Source organism: Panulirus ornatus, chromosome 9 (genome assembly GCF_036320965.1).
Source record: "Panulirus ornatus isolate Po-2019 chromosome 9, ASM3632096v1, whole genome shotgun sequence".
NCBI classification, from domain to species: Eukaryota; Metazoa; Arthropoda; class Malacostraca; order Decapoda; family Palinuridae; genus Panulirus; species Panulirus ornatus.
The window spans coordinates 2912348-2932352 of record NC_092232.1 but is presented as its reverse complement, the minus strand read 5'-3'; the positions used below and the strand labels follow the sequence as shown (position 1 = coordinate 2932352).

The 20005-nt window shown below is 39.8% G+C and overlaps 2 protein-coding genes across 2 annotated transcripts in view; one reads left to right on the top strand and one right to left on the bottom strand.

Annotated features, from left to right (window-relative positions):
- LOC139750161 (MAM and LDL-receptor class A domain-containing protein 1-like) overlaps positions 1–20005 on the top strand; it is a 212290-nt gene that overhangs the window by 75058 nt on the left and 117227 nt on the right. Inside the window, exons 22-25 of the mRNA XM_071664505.1 lie at positions 1596–1786; positions 3628–3768; positions 8917–9059; positions 12828–12947. Coding sequence (XP_071520606.1) covers positions 1596–1786; positions 3628–3768; positions 8917–9059; positions 12828–12947 — 595 coding nt within the window. The remainder of the gene's footprint in view (positions 1–1595; positions 1787–3627; positions 3769–8916; positions 9060–12827; positions 12948–20005) is intronic.
- LOC139750088 (uncharacterized) lies at positions 9119–10324 on the bottom strand (the record flags this gene model as incomplete). Its single annotated transcript, XM_071664422.1, has 2 exons — positions 9119–9565; positions 10274–10324. Coding segments are annotated over 2 exons (498 nt in total), but the record flags the coding sequence as incomplete, so codon positions are not given.

Here is a 20005-nt window from a genome sequence, read left to right as displayed (position 1 = left end):
TAATAAACTTGCTCTTATTCACATTTACTCTCAACTTTCTCCTTTCACACGCTTTTCAGCTATTGTCTGCTGATGACAAGGCGCTGCTGGTGGGTTCGAGCGAAAAACAACAGATGCTAGTGTCTGAGGTTGGATGTGTGTGTGAAAGACGAAAGGTGAGACTAAATGCAAGTTCACTGGGTTTGGCAGTGCAAAGAGACAGCTGAAATGTGAGTCTGAAGGAAGAAGATCAGGAGGAAGTGAACTCTTTTAGATACCTGGGAAAAGACATGGCGGCGGCGAAGGGATCAATGGAAGCTGAGATGAGTCACATGATGGGTAAGGAGATGTGAAGGTTCAGGAAGCACTGGGAAATGTATGGAGAACCGACAGTCTCGGACAACGAAAATGATCACATTTGAAGGCACAGAATTCCTGACGGTGATTTGTAGATGAGAGGCATATGTCATAGATGAGAATGTAAGAAAAAGAGGTGAATAGTTTGTAGATGATAGAAATGAGGGAAATGTGTAGTGTGAGGAGGATTGATAGGTGAGCGCTAAAAGAGTAAGAAAGGCATGGTAGAGATAGCTGCAGATGGTGTGCTGAAACGGTTTGGATGTAAGGGGGGTATGAGTAGGAAGAGGTTGACGAAGAAGATATATGTGTCGGAAGTGGAGAGCATAAGGAGGGAAAGACCGGATTGTTCAAGACGGAACTTTATTAAGTTTATCACTCAAACCTTGCAATAAAATAATCATCAGTATCTTTACTATTCAACAATTCTTTAATGAAAGATAATATGTCATACATGAAATAAGAACTAACTGTTAGACTTCTTAGGAAAGGGAAACATCATTTTCATACATGATTTACTACACCTTTGGCCTTTCAAAATGAGATTTTTAGGGTAATATGGTTTATGCCTCTTAGGGAGTCAATATAGAACCCTTAGTCTAGAACCAGGCACAACAACATTGAAAAAATGAAATCATTAAATACACAATGATCCGTCAGTTTTCTCATCATTTTTTTAAAGTTTACCTTCAATGTACAAAAAGTGAATCATCTTTAATTTCAGTAAGCTTAGTCTACTTACCAAATATGATCTTCATTATATATACATAATCCTCATGACTGTTGATACTCTGCACTACCCTTTGTCAGCCTTTGTTTTAGGAAGGTCCTTATTTATACTCAACTCATACAATGAGTTTCTGTCATCTTTTGTTTTATGATAACGGAAACCAGTTTGTGAAAGCTATAGTTAAGAGTTTAGCCTTTATAACCTCTTATCTTTCTAACCGGTACAAATGCCAGCAGAAGAACAACCCTACAATCTCCATTGTATCATAACTACTTAACTATAAAACATTTTCTTAATTTATAATGTGGCGATTCAGTAAGGTTAACCGTTAATCCGTTACTATCAGAGCCATTTGCTGAGCAACATAAGCCTCTTCTTCACATGATTGCAACTGTAACTCGTGTGTGTGTGTGTGTGTGTGTGTGTGTGTGTGTGTGTGTGTGTGTGTGTGTGTGTGTGTGTGTGTGTGTGTTCACAGGACTCCTGTAAAGAAATCTGCTAACGGATTTTCCTGGGAACTTATTTCCAGTGAGGAGGGGCTGGATGTTGACATTCTCATGAACATCGACGATGGTTCTAACGGCCAATGGAGATCAACCAATTTGGACATCACAAAGAAAATGACCTTCCGAGTCGCCATTAAAGGGACAGTGACTAACAGTTGGGATGGAGTGATGGCGTTCAACAACGTCCTGCTGGTCGAAAATCCCTGCTCCGAGGGTAAGTTATTCAGCCGTCACATCATCATGTACCTGACTGTGTACTGTAGCAGGTCATCACCAAACTTGAGAGAATAACTACGTTACTTGCTAACCTTATCCTATGAAATCTAACATATCGACAAAGAGCCTAAACTCTGAAATAGTCTGGTCTTGCGGTCTTGGTTTAACGCTCCTGACGCAAAATTCCTTTAGACATTTTTTTCTGTTTGCTTGATATTTTGTTACGGAGTTAAACTTGTGAACATCTTCAAACTGTCAGAAACTAACAGAAAGAGTGATACATATATGGCTAGGCTACATATCTGAGAGCATGAGACGGTGAAGATGAAGATGACCCGGTATAGGTGCAGTTAGCTTGTGCGAAAAATGGAAAAGTAGTCGTGTGCCAGACTTGGTCAACTGTATAAAGGCGAGGAGGAAATGGGTTTGTAAAACTTTATTAGGAATGTCGTCTTATTAAGTAAGGTAGGATTATGGTTTTATTTCAAAAAACCTAGTGTGAAAGAGGGAGGAAAGAAAATGAAGTGGTTTGTTTTTTAAACCAGATTTTTACCCTGAAGTAATTAGTGGAAAACCCACAGTGAAAATTAACATAAGGAGTTAACGGATACATATGTTACAGAAAGAAGAATAAGGTGTTTTACAGTTTTCTTTCGTTGCTTTATATGGAAGACTTGAATATTATGGAGAGCTTTGATAATTATGGGTATAATTGTTAAACAAACAATCAACAGTTGTGGGAATCCTAATTGGGGGTGCATGAGAACCATATAATGATATCATGATCGTCATGTTTTCATGTTACGGCATTACGGGAGACGTGTGCGTTAGGAGGAGATTGTCAGGTACAAGAGAACAATTTTGGAACATAATGACTACCAGCAGACATGCTGATCTGTTGAGCAGAATCAGAGGTGTAGAGTAGAACGGTAAACCGTTTTGATGATGCTTGTAACAGAAAGATACGCTATTGTAATCAATCACCTGTGAGATGAGTGGGTTTCTTAGTTCTCACAAGTTCGTGTGATAACAGAGCATTTGAAGAAAAATTGATTGTTTGTGAGTTTTTGGTTTTGTGAACGATGATCCTTGAGGCAGTCATCGGGAAGAATGAAGCTAAGAAAAGTAAGAAAGCAAGAAGGAGCGCTGACACCTTTAGTGAACTGGCCAATGCTAAGCCTCATATGAGAGCAAGGCTTGTTTGAGAGCGTTTGTCTCATTGATGACCAACTTACGGACTACAGTAGGAGCATAACCAAATGTGAAGATGAAAGATCTATGTAGTTCGAGAATATAATAGAACAACTCTTGTGTGCGAGACGGGTAAGGATGTTGTGATCATGGATGATGTGTGGAAGATATAAGTTGGTCAAGATCTATGATCGTATTGTTGGGAATATGGGAGGATGAAGTATGGATAGATGTAGAAAGTAAATTGTTAAGGGATACAAGGGCATTTGCCGGAGGACTGTTTATCGTGTGTATTGTATGTGCGTGAGTGAAAAATCAATGTATCTCACCCGATCACAACATATGTGAAATATACATATAACGTATAGTACCAGTATGGGGCACAGTTCTCAGTACATGGACATGTGTGAGGATAGTTTGAGAGAAGAGACTGTATGTACTGGCTGTACCCCATGTAGTATAACGGAGCAGAATTCATTCTCAGATGATCATCCTATAGCTAGGGTTCGCCCGCTGACTCTCCTGCAGACCACGAGTTGACTTAACAGTGTGCTTGGTTATTTTCTTGTCTACTGATATAAAGAGGGAATCAGAGAAACATAAATATGCCTCCTGCATTGATCACGTTTCGTGCCTTATCCCCTTCAGGCGCAGTGGACGGGCGGCTATGGTGCGACTTCGAGACCCCTGAGGAGTGCGGGTTCCGTACATCGCTGCCAGGTGACACCACCGTCTGGACGTGGGGCAGTGGTGTTCCCTCCACCGACCACACCCTGCATAGTACATATGGTTAGTCTCATCTGGTGGCCACACGCACACGAACATACTTGTTTTGATAGCAACCCCACTTATTATGTCACACATGTACCTACAGTCATATAACTTCCCATGCACAAGAAATGTATGTCTCCATAAATATGTTCGTTTGTACATAAGCAAATCATATCATATACCACATGCAAATACACACGTCTCCTTGTACATAACTACTGATGTAAGAGATGAACGTGAATCTACATGAAAATATACTTACTCAAATTAATGCCTGCCAACATACTTCTACCAAAAGACACTGTAATACCTGGATACGCTGATAACTAGCGACATTGATAACTAGCATAACACTATAACTAGCTCCACACTGATACCTAACTACGCAATGATAATTAGGAATACATAACTAGCTACACACTGATAACTAGCATCACACTGATAGCTAATATCACACTAATACCTAGCTAAACACTGATACCTAGTTGCACACTTGTATCTAGCCACATACTGATACCTTAGTAAACACTAATACCTAGTAAAGCATTGATACCCAGGTACCTTTTAATACATGTCTTCTCACTTAAACACGCGCGTACGTGTACCACTACTGAGCTACGCACTGATAGCTAGCTACATAATAACACCCAGCTTCATACTAATGCCAAGCTGCATACTATTACCTACCTAAATACTTATAACCTTGCAACTAGCTACATGCTAATATCTACGTAATGATGATTAGGTATGCGTCATTACCTGACAATAGATCACTGATCGGCTACACGTTAATACAGAGCAACATGCTAGTAAGCAGTTACACAGATATCTAGCTAAACAATGATATGTAGTTATACACAAATAAGTAAACACACAGTGATATCTAGGTGCACAATAATATCGTACTCTACATAAGTAAGTAAGTACACAGTGATAACTAGGTACACACAGATTACTTGTTAGACAGTGATAACAGGCTTCATACTAATAACTAGGTACACAATCATACCTAGATAGACACAGATAGCTAGCTATAATGACATCTAGCTACACAAAGATACCTAGCTACACAATTATGTCAGATAACTAGCTATAATGACATCTAGCTACACAAAGATACCTAGCTACACAATCATGTCTAGGTAGACACAGAATACTTGCTATGATTACATCTAGGTAGACACAGATAACTAGCTATAATGATATCTAGCTATACACAGAGAAATAGCCGCACAACAATATCTAACGACGCACAAATAACCACCTGCACACTTATACCCTGCTACATACTACCACTTACATACACACTTATACTTAACTACAAACTAATTACAGCTCACACACTTATAACTTGATACATATCAACATGTAACATACCCTAAGCATCCTAGCGAAAAGGACCATTCTAATCCCTCGAACTATAGTCGTTCATTCATGGAAACCCTCGTAAACTTTCCTTTCATTAAGAACATGTGATCTTATTCCTTCATTTAGGTCGTCAGGATGGTTTTCTCCGGACGAGAATTACCTGTGTGATCCACCTTTGGTCATCATGTTTCTTCCACTGTGGTCCTCAACATTGACATGGTGTAGCACGAATATTTGTTTTTTAAACTTCATTTCTTTGTCTTATGTGTTTCTCTCTGTCTCTGATAAACATTTTTTTTTCCAGTCGATGCATTGAAGAACGCCATCTCCCTCTTACTTTGTCAACAATAGTGAACAATAGGAGTTCTGACCTATCACTTATCCTGTTCTATTTCCTCCATTAATGATATCTTTCTTTATTTTCTAACACTATTCAATCCTGTGCCGATAATTTCACCTCACCTTCTCTCATTTCAAACCTATGCAGCAGCATAGTGGGACTGAATTGCAGTAACTTGTAATAAAGCAATAACGCAATTTATACATACATATATATATATATATATATATATATATATATATATATATATATATATATATATATATATATATATATATATATATATATATATATATATATATATATACATATATATATATATATAAATATATATATATATATATATATATATATATATATATATATATATATATATATATATATATATATATATATATATATCTTTCTTTCTTTTCATACTATTCGCCATTTCCCGCGTTAGCAAGGTAGCGTTAAGAACAGAGGACTGGGCCTCTGAGGGAATATCCTCACCTGGCCTCGTTCTCTGTTCCTTCTTTTGGAAAATCAAAAAAAAAACGAGAGGGGAGGATTTCCAGCCCCCCGCTCCCTCCCCTTTTAGTCGCCTTCTACGTCACGCAGGGAATACGTGGGAAGTATTCTTTCTCCCCTATCCCCAGGGATATATATATATATATAGCGGATGGAACCATGGAAGCGGAAGTGGGGGAAGGGGCGAAAATCCTGGGAGCCTTGAAGAATATGTGGAAGTCGAGAACATTATCTCCGAAAGCAAAAATGGGTATGTTTGAAGGAATAGTGGTTCCAACAATGTTGTATGGTTACGAGGCGTGGGCTATGGATAGAGTAGTGCGCAGGAGGGTGGATGTGCTGGAAATGAGATGTTTGAGGACAATATGTGGTGTGAGATGGTTTGATCGAGTAAGTAATGTAAAGGTAAGAGAGATGTGTGGAAATAAGAAGAGCGTGGTTGAGAGAGCAGAAGAGGGTGTTTTGAAATGGCTCGGGCACATGGAGAGAATGAGTGAGGAAAGATTGACCAAGAGGATATATGTATCGAAGGTGGAGGGAACGAGGAGAAGTGGGAGACCAAATTGGAGGTGGAAAGATGGAGTGAAAAAGATTTTGAGTGATCGGGGCCTGAACATGCAGGAGGGTGAAAGGCGGGCAAGGAATAGAGTGAATTGGATCGATGTGGTATACCGGGGTCGAAGTGCTGTCAATGGATTGAATCAGGGCATGTGAAGCGTCTGGGGTAAACCATGGAAAGTTCTGTGTGGCCTGGATGTGGAAAGGGAGCTGTGGTTTCGGGCATTATTGCATGACAGCTAGAGACTTGAATGTGAACGAATTGGGCCTTTGTTGTCTTTTCCTAGCGCTACCTTGCACACATGAGGGGGGGAGGGGGATGCTATTCCATGTGTGGCTGGGTGGCGATGGGAATGAATAAAGGCAGACAGTGTGAATTGTGTGCATGTGTATATATGTATATGTCTGTGTGTGTATATATATGTGTACATTGAGATGTATGGGTATGTATATTTGCGTGTGGGGATGTGTATGTATATACATGTGTATGGGGGTGGGTTGGGCCATTTCTTTCGTCTGTTTCCTTGCGCTACCTCGCAAACGCGGGAGACAGCGACAAAGCAATATATATATATATATATATATATATATATATATATATATATATATATATATATATATATATTCCTATGAGTCCACGGGGAAAATGAAACACGATAAGCTCCCAAGTGCACTTTCGTGTAATGATTACATCATCAAAGGAGACACAAGAGAGATATATAAGTCAGTTGATATACATCGAAGAGACGAAGTTAGGACGCCATTTGGTAAACATATGATTGTCCAATCATATGTTCACTAAATGGCGTCCTAGCTTCGTCTCTTCGATGTATATCAACTGACTTATATTTCTCTCTTGTGTCTCCCCTGATGATGTAATTATTACAAGAAAGTGCACTTGGGAACTTATCATGTTTCATTTTCCCCGTGGACTCTTAGGAATATCTTGATCACGCGGACAATTGTGATCCTTCCCAACATATATATATATATATATATATATATATATATATATATATATATATATATATATATATATATATATGTATATGTATATATATATATATATATATATATATATATATATATATATATATATATATATATATATATATATATATATATATATGTATATATATATATATATATATATATATATATATATATATATATATATATATATATATATATATATATATATATATATATATATATATATATATATATATACATATGTATGTATATATATATATATATATATATATATATATATATATATATATATATATATATATATATATATATATATATATATATATATATATATATATATATATATATATACATATATTTCTGTAGCCATAGTAGAATCAAAAACGTTCCGTTTTATCAACTCTTCTAACATCACTTCTCTTCAGCCACCCTTTCTCTCTTCTGCGATTAATGTCTCCCTTTCCCTACTCCGTAGATGTTATTTCGGCAGCTGATCTCATGGGATGCCTTAATGTGTCCCAATTCCAAAGACTAGGTCATACAGCGTGGGACAGGCTAGTGCTTCTTATAGTTTTTGTGTGGAGGCCGGCCACGCGAGGGTTGGCTATCATACCTCTTTCCTTGTACAGCAAAAGTTTGGACTTCTCTTCCGTCATATGTATTTCCCTTTTCCTATAATTGTTCACTGTCCAAAATTCAGGTTTACACGCCTCAGATAAGTCATGTTAATCATTGCTGCAGATCTTTACTTCCAGTCTGACTTGCTCATCCTCTAGGATGCAACAGGTTCCTTCTCGTCCCATGTCGGGTACTACACATATATATAAAAAGAAATACTAATTCCTAGCTAGACACCTCTCAGAAACTATGGTACTTTGATATGTTACATAAACTATGAGAACTTGTTGTAGCCCATTCTTACATCACTTCTACCTTCACCATAACAAATATTATCATCAGAGCAGTATACAGTAAACTGCTGAGTAATATCTTATGTGGATTTTTGTTTTTTGTGGTGATAGACGTAGTTTCTTTCAGATTACACTTATACAGTGTACTACGTGAGCTACATAATAAACTATGTATGATTGTACATCACTCTTGATGCCATCTCGCACCACCTTCCAACTCAAGAGAGAGTGTATTGTGTTATGTGACGATTAAGAGCATGGATATGTTTGCTGGGGTTTGATACATCAGACTGCAGAACCTTCTTCTGTCCAAGTGACTGTATATGGGCAATTATTTTGCTTCAGTGATGAAGCTATGCATAGAGTGGTTACTTAATAAGCCGCAGACATATTCCATCATTTCATATTTTCTCATTATTTTTACTGATCTATCGTGCTGTACACATATATATATAAGATCGTAACGTAATGACTGTTGCGTCTCAGGTCACACAATGTACGTAGACGTGTCGACGGTGGGGAAAAAGAAACTGGCGCATCTATCGACCCCAAGCATCACCCCCGAGGACCAGACCTTCTGCGCCACCTTCTGGTTCTATATGTTTGGCGACGATGTGGCCACACTCACGGTGAGGGGCGCTCTCTCCTGTAGCCTTAACAAACTGTTGTCAGCAAAATCAAATTATTGTCAACTATAAACCATCTTGCTATCGATGCTATGTTGATTCTTAGGCCATCTTAATGTTCTTGAAATGGACAGTGATTGGCGATTGCTCTCTCTCTCTCTCTCTCTCTCTCTCTCTCTCTCTCTCTCTCTCTCTCTCTCTCTCTCTCTCTCTCTCTCTCTCTCTCTCTCTCTCTCTCTCTCTCTCTCTCTCTCTCTCTCTCTCTCTCTCTCTCTCTCTCTCTCTCTCTCTCTCTCTCTCTCTCTCTCTCTCTCTCTCTCTCTCTCTCTCTCTCTCTCTCTCTCTCTCTCTCTCTCTCTCTCTCTCTCTCTCTCTCTCTCTCTCTCTCTCTCTCTCTCTCTCTCTCTCTCTCTCTCTCTCTCTCTCTCTCTCTCTCTCTCTCTCTCTCTCTCTCTCTCTCTCTCTCTCTCTCTCTCTCTCTCTCTCTCTCTCTCTCTCTCTCTCTCTCTCTCTCTCTCTCTCTCTCTCTCTCTCTCTCTCTCTCTCTCTCTCTCTCTCTCTCTCTCTCTCTCTCTCTCTCTCTCTCTCTCTCTCTCTCTCTCTCTCTCTCTCTCTCTCTCTCTCTCTCTCTCTCTCTCTCTCTCTCTCTCTCTCTCTCTCTCTCTCTCTCTCTCTCTCTCTCTCTCTCTCTCTCTCTCTCTCTCTCTCTCTCTCTCTCTCTCTCTCTCTCTCTCTCTCTCTCTCTCTCTCTCTCTCTCTCTCTCTCTCTCTCTCTCTCTCTCTCTCTCTCTCTCTCTCTCTCTCTCTCTCTCTCTCTCTCTCTCTCTCTCTCTCTCTCTCTCTCTCTCTCTTCTCTCTCTCTCTCTCTCTCTCTCTCTCTCTCTCTCTCTCTCTCTCTCTCTCTCTCTCTCTCTCTCTCTCTCTCTCTCTCTCTCTCTCTCTCTCTCTCTCTCTCTCTCTCTCTCTCTCTCTCTCTCTCTCTCTCTCTCTCTCTCTCTCTCTCTCTCTCTCTCTCTCTCTCTCTCTCTCTCTCTCTCTCTCTCTCTCTCTCTCTCTCTCTCTCTCTCTCTCTCTCTCTCTCTCTCTCTCTCTCTCTCTCTCTCTCTCTCTCTCTCTCTCTCTCTCTCTCTCTCTCTCTCTCTCTCTCTCTCTCTCTCTCTCTCTCTCTCTCTCTCTCTCTCTCTCTCTCTCTCTCTCTCTCTCTCTCTCTCTCTCTCTCTCTCTCTCTCTCTCTCTCTCTCTCTCTCTCTCTCTCTCTCTCTCTCTCTCTCTCTCTCTCTCTCTCTCTCTCTCTCTCTCTCTCTCTCTCTCTCTCTCTCTCTCTCTCTCTCTCTCTCTCTCTCTCTCTCTCTCTCTCTCTCTCTCTCTCTCTCTCTCTCTCTCTCTCTCTCTCTCTCTCTCTCTCTCTCTCTCTCTCTCTCTCTCTCTCTCTCTCTCTCTCTCTCTCTCTCTCTCTCTCTCTCTCTCTCTCTAGGTTAGAAATGGTGCTATGAGGAGCGGAGGGGAGGGTTCACAGGCGAAGAAGAGATTAGTCAAGTGTGCTGTAGAAGTGAAGTGGTCGTGAGGTCGGGAACTTCGATGAGGAGTTTAATCAACCGTTCCACATTGTAAATAAGAGGAAAAATAAAAGGCCTGGTTCCACCAAGATCGTCCCCGTTAGAGCTTAACCAATCCTTGTGGTGTACATTGAAATCCCGTGCATAGAAGGTATCAACGAGTGGATGTGCTGAAAGCAGAGCTTCATAGCAAGAATTCATATCATCAAACACTTACTCGTACATAGTTGGAGGCATTGTGGTTGAGGGGGAAGGAATAAACGAGAAACAATAGCAAGATAACAAAGGACAGAGAGATTCTGAGCCAAGTGACCTTAAAGTTAGGAGGAAAGATTCACGAGGCGAGTAATAAGTATTTTTGTACTACAGTATAGTGGGTACAAACTCCGCCCTTGAAGCTTTTATTAGTCCTGCTAAGTCTGCCTGCAGTACATTCACCTCACCTAAGTACATATAATTGAGAAGAGCTTCAAGCTCATAATGTCGCTGAACATGGCATTAAAATGGAGGCTGTTCAAGGGCGACAACAGTCAAGTGAAGCTTCATCTTCAGGCTCTAGTGGACAGTGTTTCTCTTGGGGCAGTGCAACAGTTCCAACTTTGCCAGCTGTTCTCTCTTTTCTGCAGCGAGAAAATATCTTATCAAGTACACCAGGAAGAAGCTTAGCAAATGAAGCTATAGACAATGTCACTGCTCTGTCATGGAGTAACACAAAAGTTTCTCATTCCATTAATTATAACCCTCCAAAGGAATCAAGCAATATGCAAGGGATCATATCAAGTAGTTGTTCATCCCTTGATACTCCAGAAAATGTTACTTCTCAACCTTGGAGTAGCACTCAGAATCCTCAACTGCCAACTTACAATGCACCCGAAGAACCGGACAGCTTGCCAGGATCCAGCATTTGTGCATCACAAGATGCATCCAGTAACCCAGTCACTCAAAATTGGAACCCCACTGGAGATTTAGATCTTCCTGTGTTTCATCCTATGCAAGATTGCAATATCCTACCTGCATCCTCATCTGACAGATATTTATCAAGTGGCACAACTGAGAACACTGTCTCCCAGTCATGGAGCAGTGTTGCAGGTCCGCATATCCCAGCAATGCATTCTTCACAGAATATGGAAAGCATGCCTGGAGTTGCATCCAGCACATGTCCATCAAATGACACAATGGACAGTGGTACATCTCACTCTACCAGTGACACTGAGTAAAGAGGCAAATAATTTGCTATATACATATATTTTTTTTCTATCTTTATTACTACACTGAGAAATAATTGCCATCATTAGATCATTATTGTTTCAATTTATGTGATTTTGATTGAGTGTAGTTCTGTCTTCGAAGTAACTTGAATTATTGACATGTGATATGGACAAGTGAAGTCTTGGTAATGATTGTCATAAACAGAGAGGGAGTATCTGGAGAGTATAGTAAGGATTTTAGATAAATCATTGATTTTGGTTTCTGTGCAAATGAAACACTTAACCCAAATGTGAGACCAGTCATGTGATTATTGGTGAAGAGGGCTGATGAAGCAGATGAGGCTGGCGTAAGAAAATACATGTATCGAGTGTATAGATTGAATGAACATTGTAACAGGTCAAAATTAGATTAGTTGCTGTTTTTTCTTTTATAATCAAGTTATATTCTAAAATAAGGAATGTTGTGTGAGAAAAAGAGAATGTGGAGAGAAATGTGAGACCCAAGATTTTAGTGGATAATGATATTTGTAAGCATAGTCTACAATAATGACAAGAAAGGTTAAAACATATATATATGTTTTAACGGGAGCGGGGGGTTGGAAATCCTCCCCTCTTGTTTTTTTTTTTTTTCCCAAAGAAGGAACAGAGAAGGGAGCCAGATGAGGATATTCCCTCAAAGGCCCAGTCCTCTGTTCTTAACGCTACCTCGCTAACGCGGGAAATGGCGAATAGTATGAAAGAAAAAGAATATATATATATATATATATATATATATATATATATATATATATATATATATATATATATATATATATATATATATATATATATATATATATATATATATATATGTATATGTATATATATATATATGTATATATATATATATATATATATATATATATATATATATATATATATATATATATATATATATATATATATATATATATATATATATATATATATATATATATATATATACTGAGACATATTTTCAACAACAGGTATATTCAGTACAAGACGATAAGCCGAGCTCACCGCTGTGGAGGCAACACCAGTCCTTCCATTCTGAGTGGCGGGGTGGCTCCGTCTCCCACACTGTAAACCTAGAGGCTAACTACACGGTAAGTAGGATGGATGTACCTACCAGCACTACACGGTAAGTAGGATGGATGTACCTACCAGCGCTACACGGTAAGTAGGATGCATATACCTACCAGCTCTACACGGTAAGTAGGATGGATGTACCTACCAGCACTACCACGGTAAATAGGATGGATGTACCTACCAGCACTACACGGTAAGTAGGATGGATGTACCTACCAGCACTACACGGTAAGTAGGATGGATGTACCTACCAGCACTACACGGTAAGTTGGGAGGATGTACCTACCATTACCACACGGTGCGTCGTGAGGACGTACCTGCCAGTGGTCGTGGTGGTGGGCTGTGCAATGGTTGGATGGTGGTGGTGGTGGGCTGCGCAATGGTTGGATGGTGGTGGTGGTGGGCTTACCATGCACTCGTCAGATGTGATGTTCTGCTCGATCTATATAGTTACTTGTATATGAGTATAACAAATAGATAAGGTTGAATGTCAATAAATTCTACCTATACAGACGGAAAACAAAGTTTTGGCGAATTTTTCTAAACTGTTGTTGACTGCAGTGCAAGAATTCATGAGATGATAGACACCCAGGAATGTACTAATGTAAACCTAAAACTGATGATGCCCTAACTGCATGACTTTGCAGATGATTTGGAGTCAGCGGTCTAAATGACTATTCTTTGATGATATGAGAGAAAAAGAAACCTTTTGGCAGTCAATCTACCTTCCTGTGACGAGCATTATCACTATCTATACAGTTGTTGCTGTGATGTTAGTCACATATCTAATCATGAAATGGAACTTCCTTATCAAAACTGAGCCTTCCCTAGGAAGAGATGTACTGGAGTAGCACCACTCCTGAAGCAGGAGGTTTGAAGTGTGTGAAAGAGAGTAAGGAAGTAAATTTTAGAATGATGTGGGGAAAATGAAAGTGGATGGCGAGAGATGGGTGATTATTAGTGCTTATAATCCTTGCCATGAGAAGAAAGGTCATGAGAGCAAGTGTTTTGGGAGCAGCTGAGTGAGAGTGTGAGTAGTTTTGGTGCACAAGACCGAGTATTAGTGATGGGTGATTTAGATACGAAGGTGAGTAATGTGGCAGTTTGTGGAACTGTGAGCTAAAAAGGGACTGGTAATTGGGAATACCTGGTTTAAAATGAGGGACGAACTCATGGATACTTATTTGAGTTCAGGAGAGATGGTCGGCGAGCATAATTCCTTATAGGAATATTTCATGTTAATAGATATAGAGTGTGAATGTGCTGAGAGGGGCAGCTGGTTGGATGTCTGACCACTGTCTTGTGGAGACAAGGTGAAGATTTGTGAAGGTTTTAGGATAAGATGAAACAATGTCCGCTAAAGAGTGGAAAGGATAAGTGAGCATGGAAATGAATCTTGTGTGAAAAACACTTGGGGGGATTTAGTGTAGAATAGGAAAAGGTGAGAGTAAACTAAGCAAGGGGAGTGGTTGAGAAATGAGAGGTATTTAGTTAAGCATTTCTGGTATGTGTAAGAGATGCATGTGTCAATCGAAAAGTTGGAGATATGCACATTAGAAAAGATATTGAGTGGTGGAATGAAGAAGTAAAGTTGCGACTGAAACAGAAAAGAGAGGCGTTTAGGCTTTACTTGCAAGGAAGGATCACAAATGATTGTGGGATGTATAATGATAATCGGCGGAAGGTCAGTAGGAAGGTACAGGGGGTGTAAAGAGAGCAAATGAGAGGTGGGGTGAGCAAGTATCTGTAAACATTAAGATGAATCAAATGTTTCGGGTTTAGGTTGATAATGTGGGAAGAACAAGAGAGCAAATGCGAACATCGGTGGGGGAAGGGGGAGGGGAAGGTGGGTACGGTATTGTTGAAGTGAGGAGGAGATGGAGTGAGTATTTTGAAGGACTGTGAAATGTGTTGATGACAAAGTAGCAGATGTAAGGTGTTTGGGTCGGGGTGGTATTCGAAAAGAAAGTCACGGAGATTGGTTTGGTGAAAGGACAGTGAAAGTCTTACATAAGATGAAATGTGGCAAGGCGGCTGGAGTGGATGGTATTGCAGTTGAATTTCTTAAGGAAGGGGGTTACTGTGTTATTGACTGATCTGTAAGGATTTTAGTGTATGCATAGTTCATGATGAGGTACCTGAGAATTAGCGGAATAAATGTATATTGGTACTGTATGAAGACAAGGGGGATAATGGTGAGTGTTCAAGCTTAAGAGGTTTAAGTGTCATGATTGGCTGGTAAGTTGGTGTGGAAGTGTATTGAGTGAGATGGTGAAATGCACAGAACATCAGATTGGAGAGAAGCAATGTGGTTTCAAAAGTGGTAGAGGATTTGTGGATCAAATGTTTGCTTTAAAAAAAGTACGTGAGAAATACTTAGAGAAACATTTGAATTTGTATGTGACATTATGGATCTGGAGAGGGCATATGATAGAGTTAATAGAGATGTCATGCAGAAGGTCTTAAGAATATATGGTGTGGAAGGGAAGCTGCTTGAAAAAGTGAAAGTTTTTATAAGGATTTGAGGCATGAGTACGAGTTGGAAGAGAGAAGAGTGAATGATTCCAGGAAAAATGTTTGTCTGCGGCAGGAGTGTGTGATGTCACCAAGGTTGTTTGATTTGTCTATGAATGGAATAGTGAGGGTGGGATGAATGAGAGTCCTGAAGAAATTTGCGAGTATGTAGTCTCTGAGAGATGAGAGGGCCTAGGAAGTGTCAGTTGTTGTTTACGGATGATACAGTACTGGTGACATATCCGAGTGAGAAACTGCAGAAGTTGATGATTGAGTTTGGAAGTGTTTGAAAGGAGGAAGTTGAGAGCAAATGTCAATAAAAGCAAGGTTATTGGGTCTAGCATGGTTGAGTTAGGTTAGCTGTGGTGGATTTGAAAGGAGAAAACTAAGAGGAAGTGAAGTGTCTTAGATACCTGAAAGTAGACATGGCAGCGAATGGGACCATTGAAGCGGATATGACTTATAGGATGGGTAAGGAGATGAACCTTCTGGGAAAGTTAAAAATCTGTGGAAAGACAGAATGCTATTTGGGAAAGCAAAAACGGATATATTTGAAGGTTTAATAATTCCAGCATTATTACATGGATGAGAGGCATGAGCTACAGATGAAGATATGCGGAGGATGGTGGATGTGCTGGAAATTAAATGTTCGAGAACGATATGTGTGAGGTACTCTGATCGATTAAGTAATGAATGGGTGAGAGAGATGTGGGTTAATGAAGAGTGTGGTTGAGCGAGCTCAAAAGGATGCACTAAGATGTTTTGGACATCTTGAGTGAATGAGTGAGGAGAGGTTGACAAAGAGGACATATGTGTCAGAAGTGAAGGGAACAAGTAGCAGGGAGATACCAAATTGGAGCTGAAAGGTTAGAGTGAAAAAGATTTTGAGCGATTGGGACCTGAACATGCAGGAGGGTGAAAGGCGCGCACAGGATGCAGTGAACTGGAACGATGTGGTATACTGGGTTCGATGTGCTGTCAGTGGAGTGAACCACGGCATGTGAAGCGTCAGGGGTAAACCATGGTAGGGATTGTGGGAACTGGTTTGAACAAGAAGCTGCAGTTTCAGTGCATTACATACGGCAGCTAGTAAATGTATATGACCGGATTCGGACTTTCCTCGACTGTTCCTGGCGCTACCAACCCTAAGGAATGGATGAATATCTGGGTTGCCTGTGGACAGACTTCCGTAATTAGGATTAGAATCTACGCATTCGACCTTTCCGGCCTGTGAATGCGTCACAGTCCTCAACGATAACCGCTACACCACCAAGGTCCATATGCTACACTGTCATCAAATACATTCGACAGATCTTCAGAATACCTACTCCATCTCCTCACTTCATCACTATCTGTTATCAATTTCTCAGTTGCCCCCTTCAATGATGTTCCCTTTTGTTATCGTTTTTCACACACTATTAACCTCCTTCCAAAACCTTATTCTTTCTGATAGTCGCTCACCCCAATTCTTATTTTTCCTCTTTTTCAGCCCCTGCATCTTCCTCTTGACCTCCTACCGTATATAAATCTTCCAGTCAATCGCACTCCTTCTCTGTAAGTATCACCTAGATATCTCTCTTTTATCTTTAACAACTTTACTTCGTCATCCCCCCCTCCCCCACTCATTACCCTTTTTAATCTGATCATCCCACCATACGTGTGCCACATGCATTTCTCGCAAATGCCACCACTGCTTCCCTAGATAACGCCATTCCTCATCCACTCCAGTAGCTTCGTTTATTCTCACCTTTTGCAATTCTACACTCAATCTCTTCACGCAAGTAACTTTTCCAAGCTCGCTTGCTCTCGTAACTCTCTTCTTACCCATTTATTACCATAATTAGTTTCATTATCATCATTATTAATTTTGTTATTATTATTGATATTATCATTATTATTATTATTATTATTATTATTATTATTATTATTATTATTATTATTATTATTATTATTATTATCATTATTATTATTATTATTATTATCATTATTATTATTATTATTATTATTATTATTATTAGTAGTAGTAGTAGTAGTAGTAGTAGTAGTAGTAGTAGTAGTAGTAGTATTAGTAGTAGTAGTAGTAGTAGTAGTAGTAGTAGTAGTAGTAGTAGTAGTACTGTTATTATCATTATTATTATCCTTATTATTTTTTATTTTTCTCATTATTATTATTATTATTATTATTATTATTATTATTATTATTATTATTATTATTATTATTATTATCATCATCATCATTATCATCATTATCATTATTATTATTATCATTATTATTACTATTATTATTTATTTATTTATTTATTTTGCTTTGTCGCTGTCTCCCGCGTTTGCGAGGTAGCGCAAGGAAACAGACGAAAGAAATGGCCCAACCCACCCCATACATAATGTATACACACACACACGTCCACACACACAAATATACATACCTATACATCTCAATGTACACATATATATACACACACAGACACATACATATATACCCATGAACACAATTCACACGGTCTGCCCCCATTCACTCCCATCGCCACCTCGCCACACATGGAATACCATCCCCCTCCCCCCTCATGTGTGCGAGGTAGCACTAGGAAGAGACAACAAAGGACCCATTCGTTCACACTCAGTCTCTAGCTGCCACGCAATAATGCCCGAAACCACAGCTCCCTTTCCACATCCAGGCCCCACACAACTTTCCATGGTTTACCCCAGACGCTTCACATGCCCTGATTCAATCCACTGACAGCACGTCAACCCCGGTATACCACATCGATCCAATTCACTCTATTCTTTGCCCTCCTTTCACCCTCCTGCATGTTCAGGCCCCGATCACACAAAATCTTTTTCACTCCATCTTTCCACCTCCAATTTGGTCTCCCACTTCTCCTCGTTCCCTCCACCTCCGACACATATATCCTCTTGGTCAATCTTCCCTCACTCATTCTCTCCATGTGCCCAAACCATTTCAAAACACCCTCTCCTGCTCTCTCAACCACGCTCTTTTTATTTCCACACATCTCTCTTACCCTTACGTTACTCACTCGATCAAACCACCTCACACCACATATTGTCCTCAAACATCTCATTTCCAGCACCTCCATCCTCCTGCGCACAACTCTATCCATAGCCCACGCCTCGCAACCATACAACATTGTTGGAACCACTGTTCCTTCAAACATACCCATTTTTGCTTTCCGTGATAATGTTCTCGACTTCCACACATTCTTCAAGGCTCCCAGGATTTTCGCCCCCTCCCCCACCCTATGATTCACTTCCGCTTCCATGGTTCCATCCGCTGCCAGATCCACTCCCAGATATCTAAAACACTTCACTTCCTCCAGTTTTTCTCCATTTAAACTCACCTCCCAATTGACTTGACCCTCAACCCTACTGTACCTAATAACCTTGTTCTTATTCACATTTACTCTTAACTTTCCTCTTCCACACACTTTACCAAACTCAGTGACCAGCTTCTGCAGTTTCTCACATGAATCAGCCACCAGCGCTGTATCATCAGCGAACAACAACTGACTCACTTCCCAAGCTCTCTCATCCCCAACAGACTTCATACTTGCCCCTCTTTCCAAAAATCTTGCATTTACCTCCCTAACAACCCCATCCATAAACAAATTAAACAACCATGGAGACATCATACACCCCTGCCGCAAACCTACATTCACTGAGAACCAATCACTTTCCTCTCTTCCTACACGTACACATGCCTTACATCCTCGATAAAAACTTTTCACTGCTTCTAACAACTTTCCTCCCACACCATATATTCTTAATACCTTCCACAGAGCATCTCTATCAACTCTATCATATGCCTTCTCCAGATCCATAAATGCTACATACAAATCCATTTGCTTTTCTAAGTATTTCTCACATACATTCTTCAAAGCAAACACCTGATCCACACATCCTCTACCACTTCTGAAACCACACTGCTCTTCCCCAATCTGATGCTCTGTACATGCCTTCACCCTCTCAATCAATACCCTCCCATATAATTTACCAGGAATACTCAACAAACTTATACCTCTGTAATTTGAGCACTCACTCTTATCCCCTTTGCCTTTGTACAATGGCACTATGCAAGCATTCCGCCAATCCTCAGGCACCTCACCATGAGTCATACATACATTAAATAACCTTACCAACCAGTCAACAATACAGTCACCCCCTTTTTTAATAAATTCCACTGCAATACCATCCAAACCTGCTGCCTTGCCGGCTTTCATCTTCCGCAAAGCTTTCACTACCTCTTCTCTGTTTACCAAATCATTTTCCCTAACCCTCTCACTTTGCACACGACCTCGACCAAAACACCCTATATCTGCCACTCTATCATCAAACACATTCAACAAACCTTCAAAATACTCACTCCATCTCCTTCTCACATCACCACTACTTGTTATCACCTCCCCATTTGCGCCCTTCACTGAAGTTCCCATTTGCTCCCTTGTCTTACGCACTTTATTTACCTCCTTCCAGAACATCTTTTTATTCTCCCTAAAATTTAATGATACTCTCTCACCCCAACTCTCATTTGCCCTTTTTTTCATCT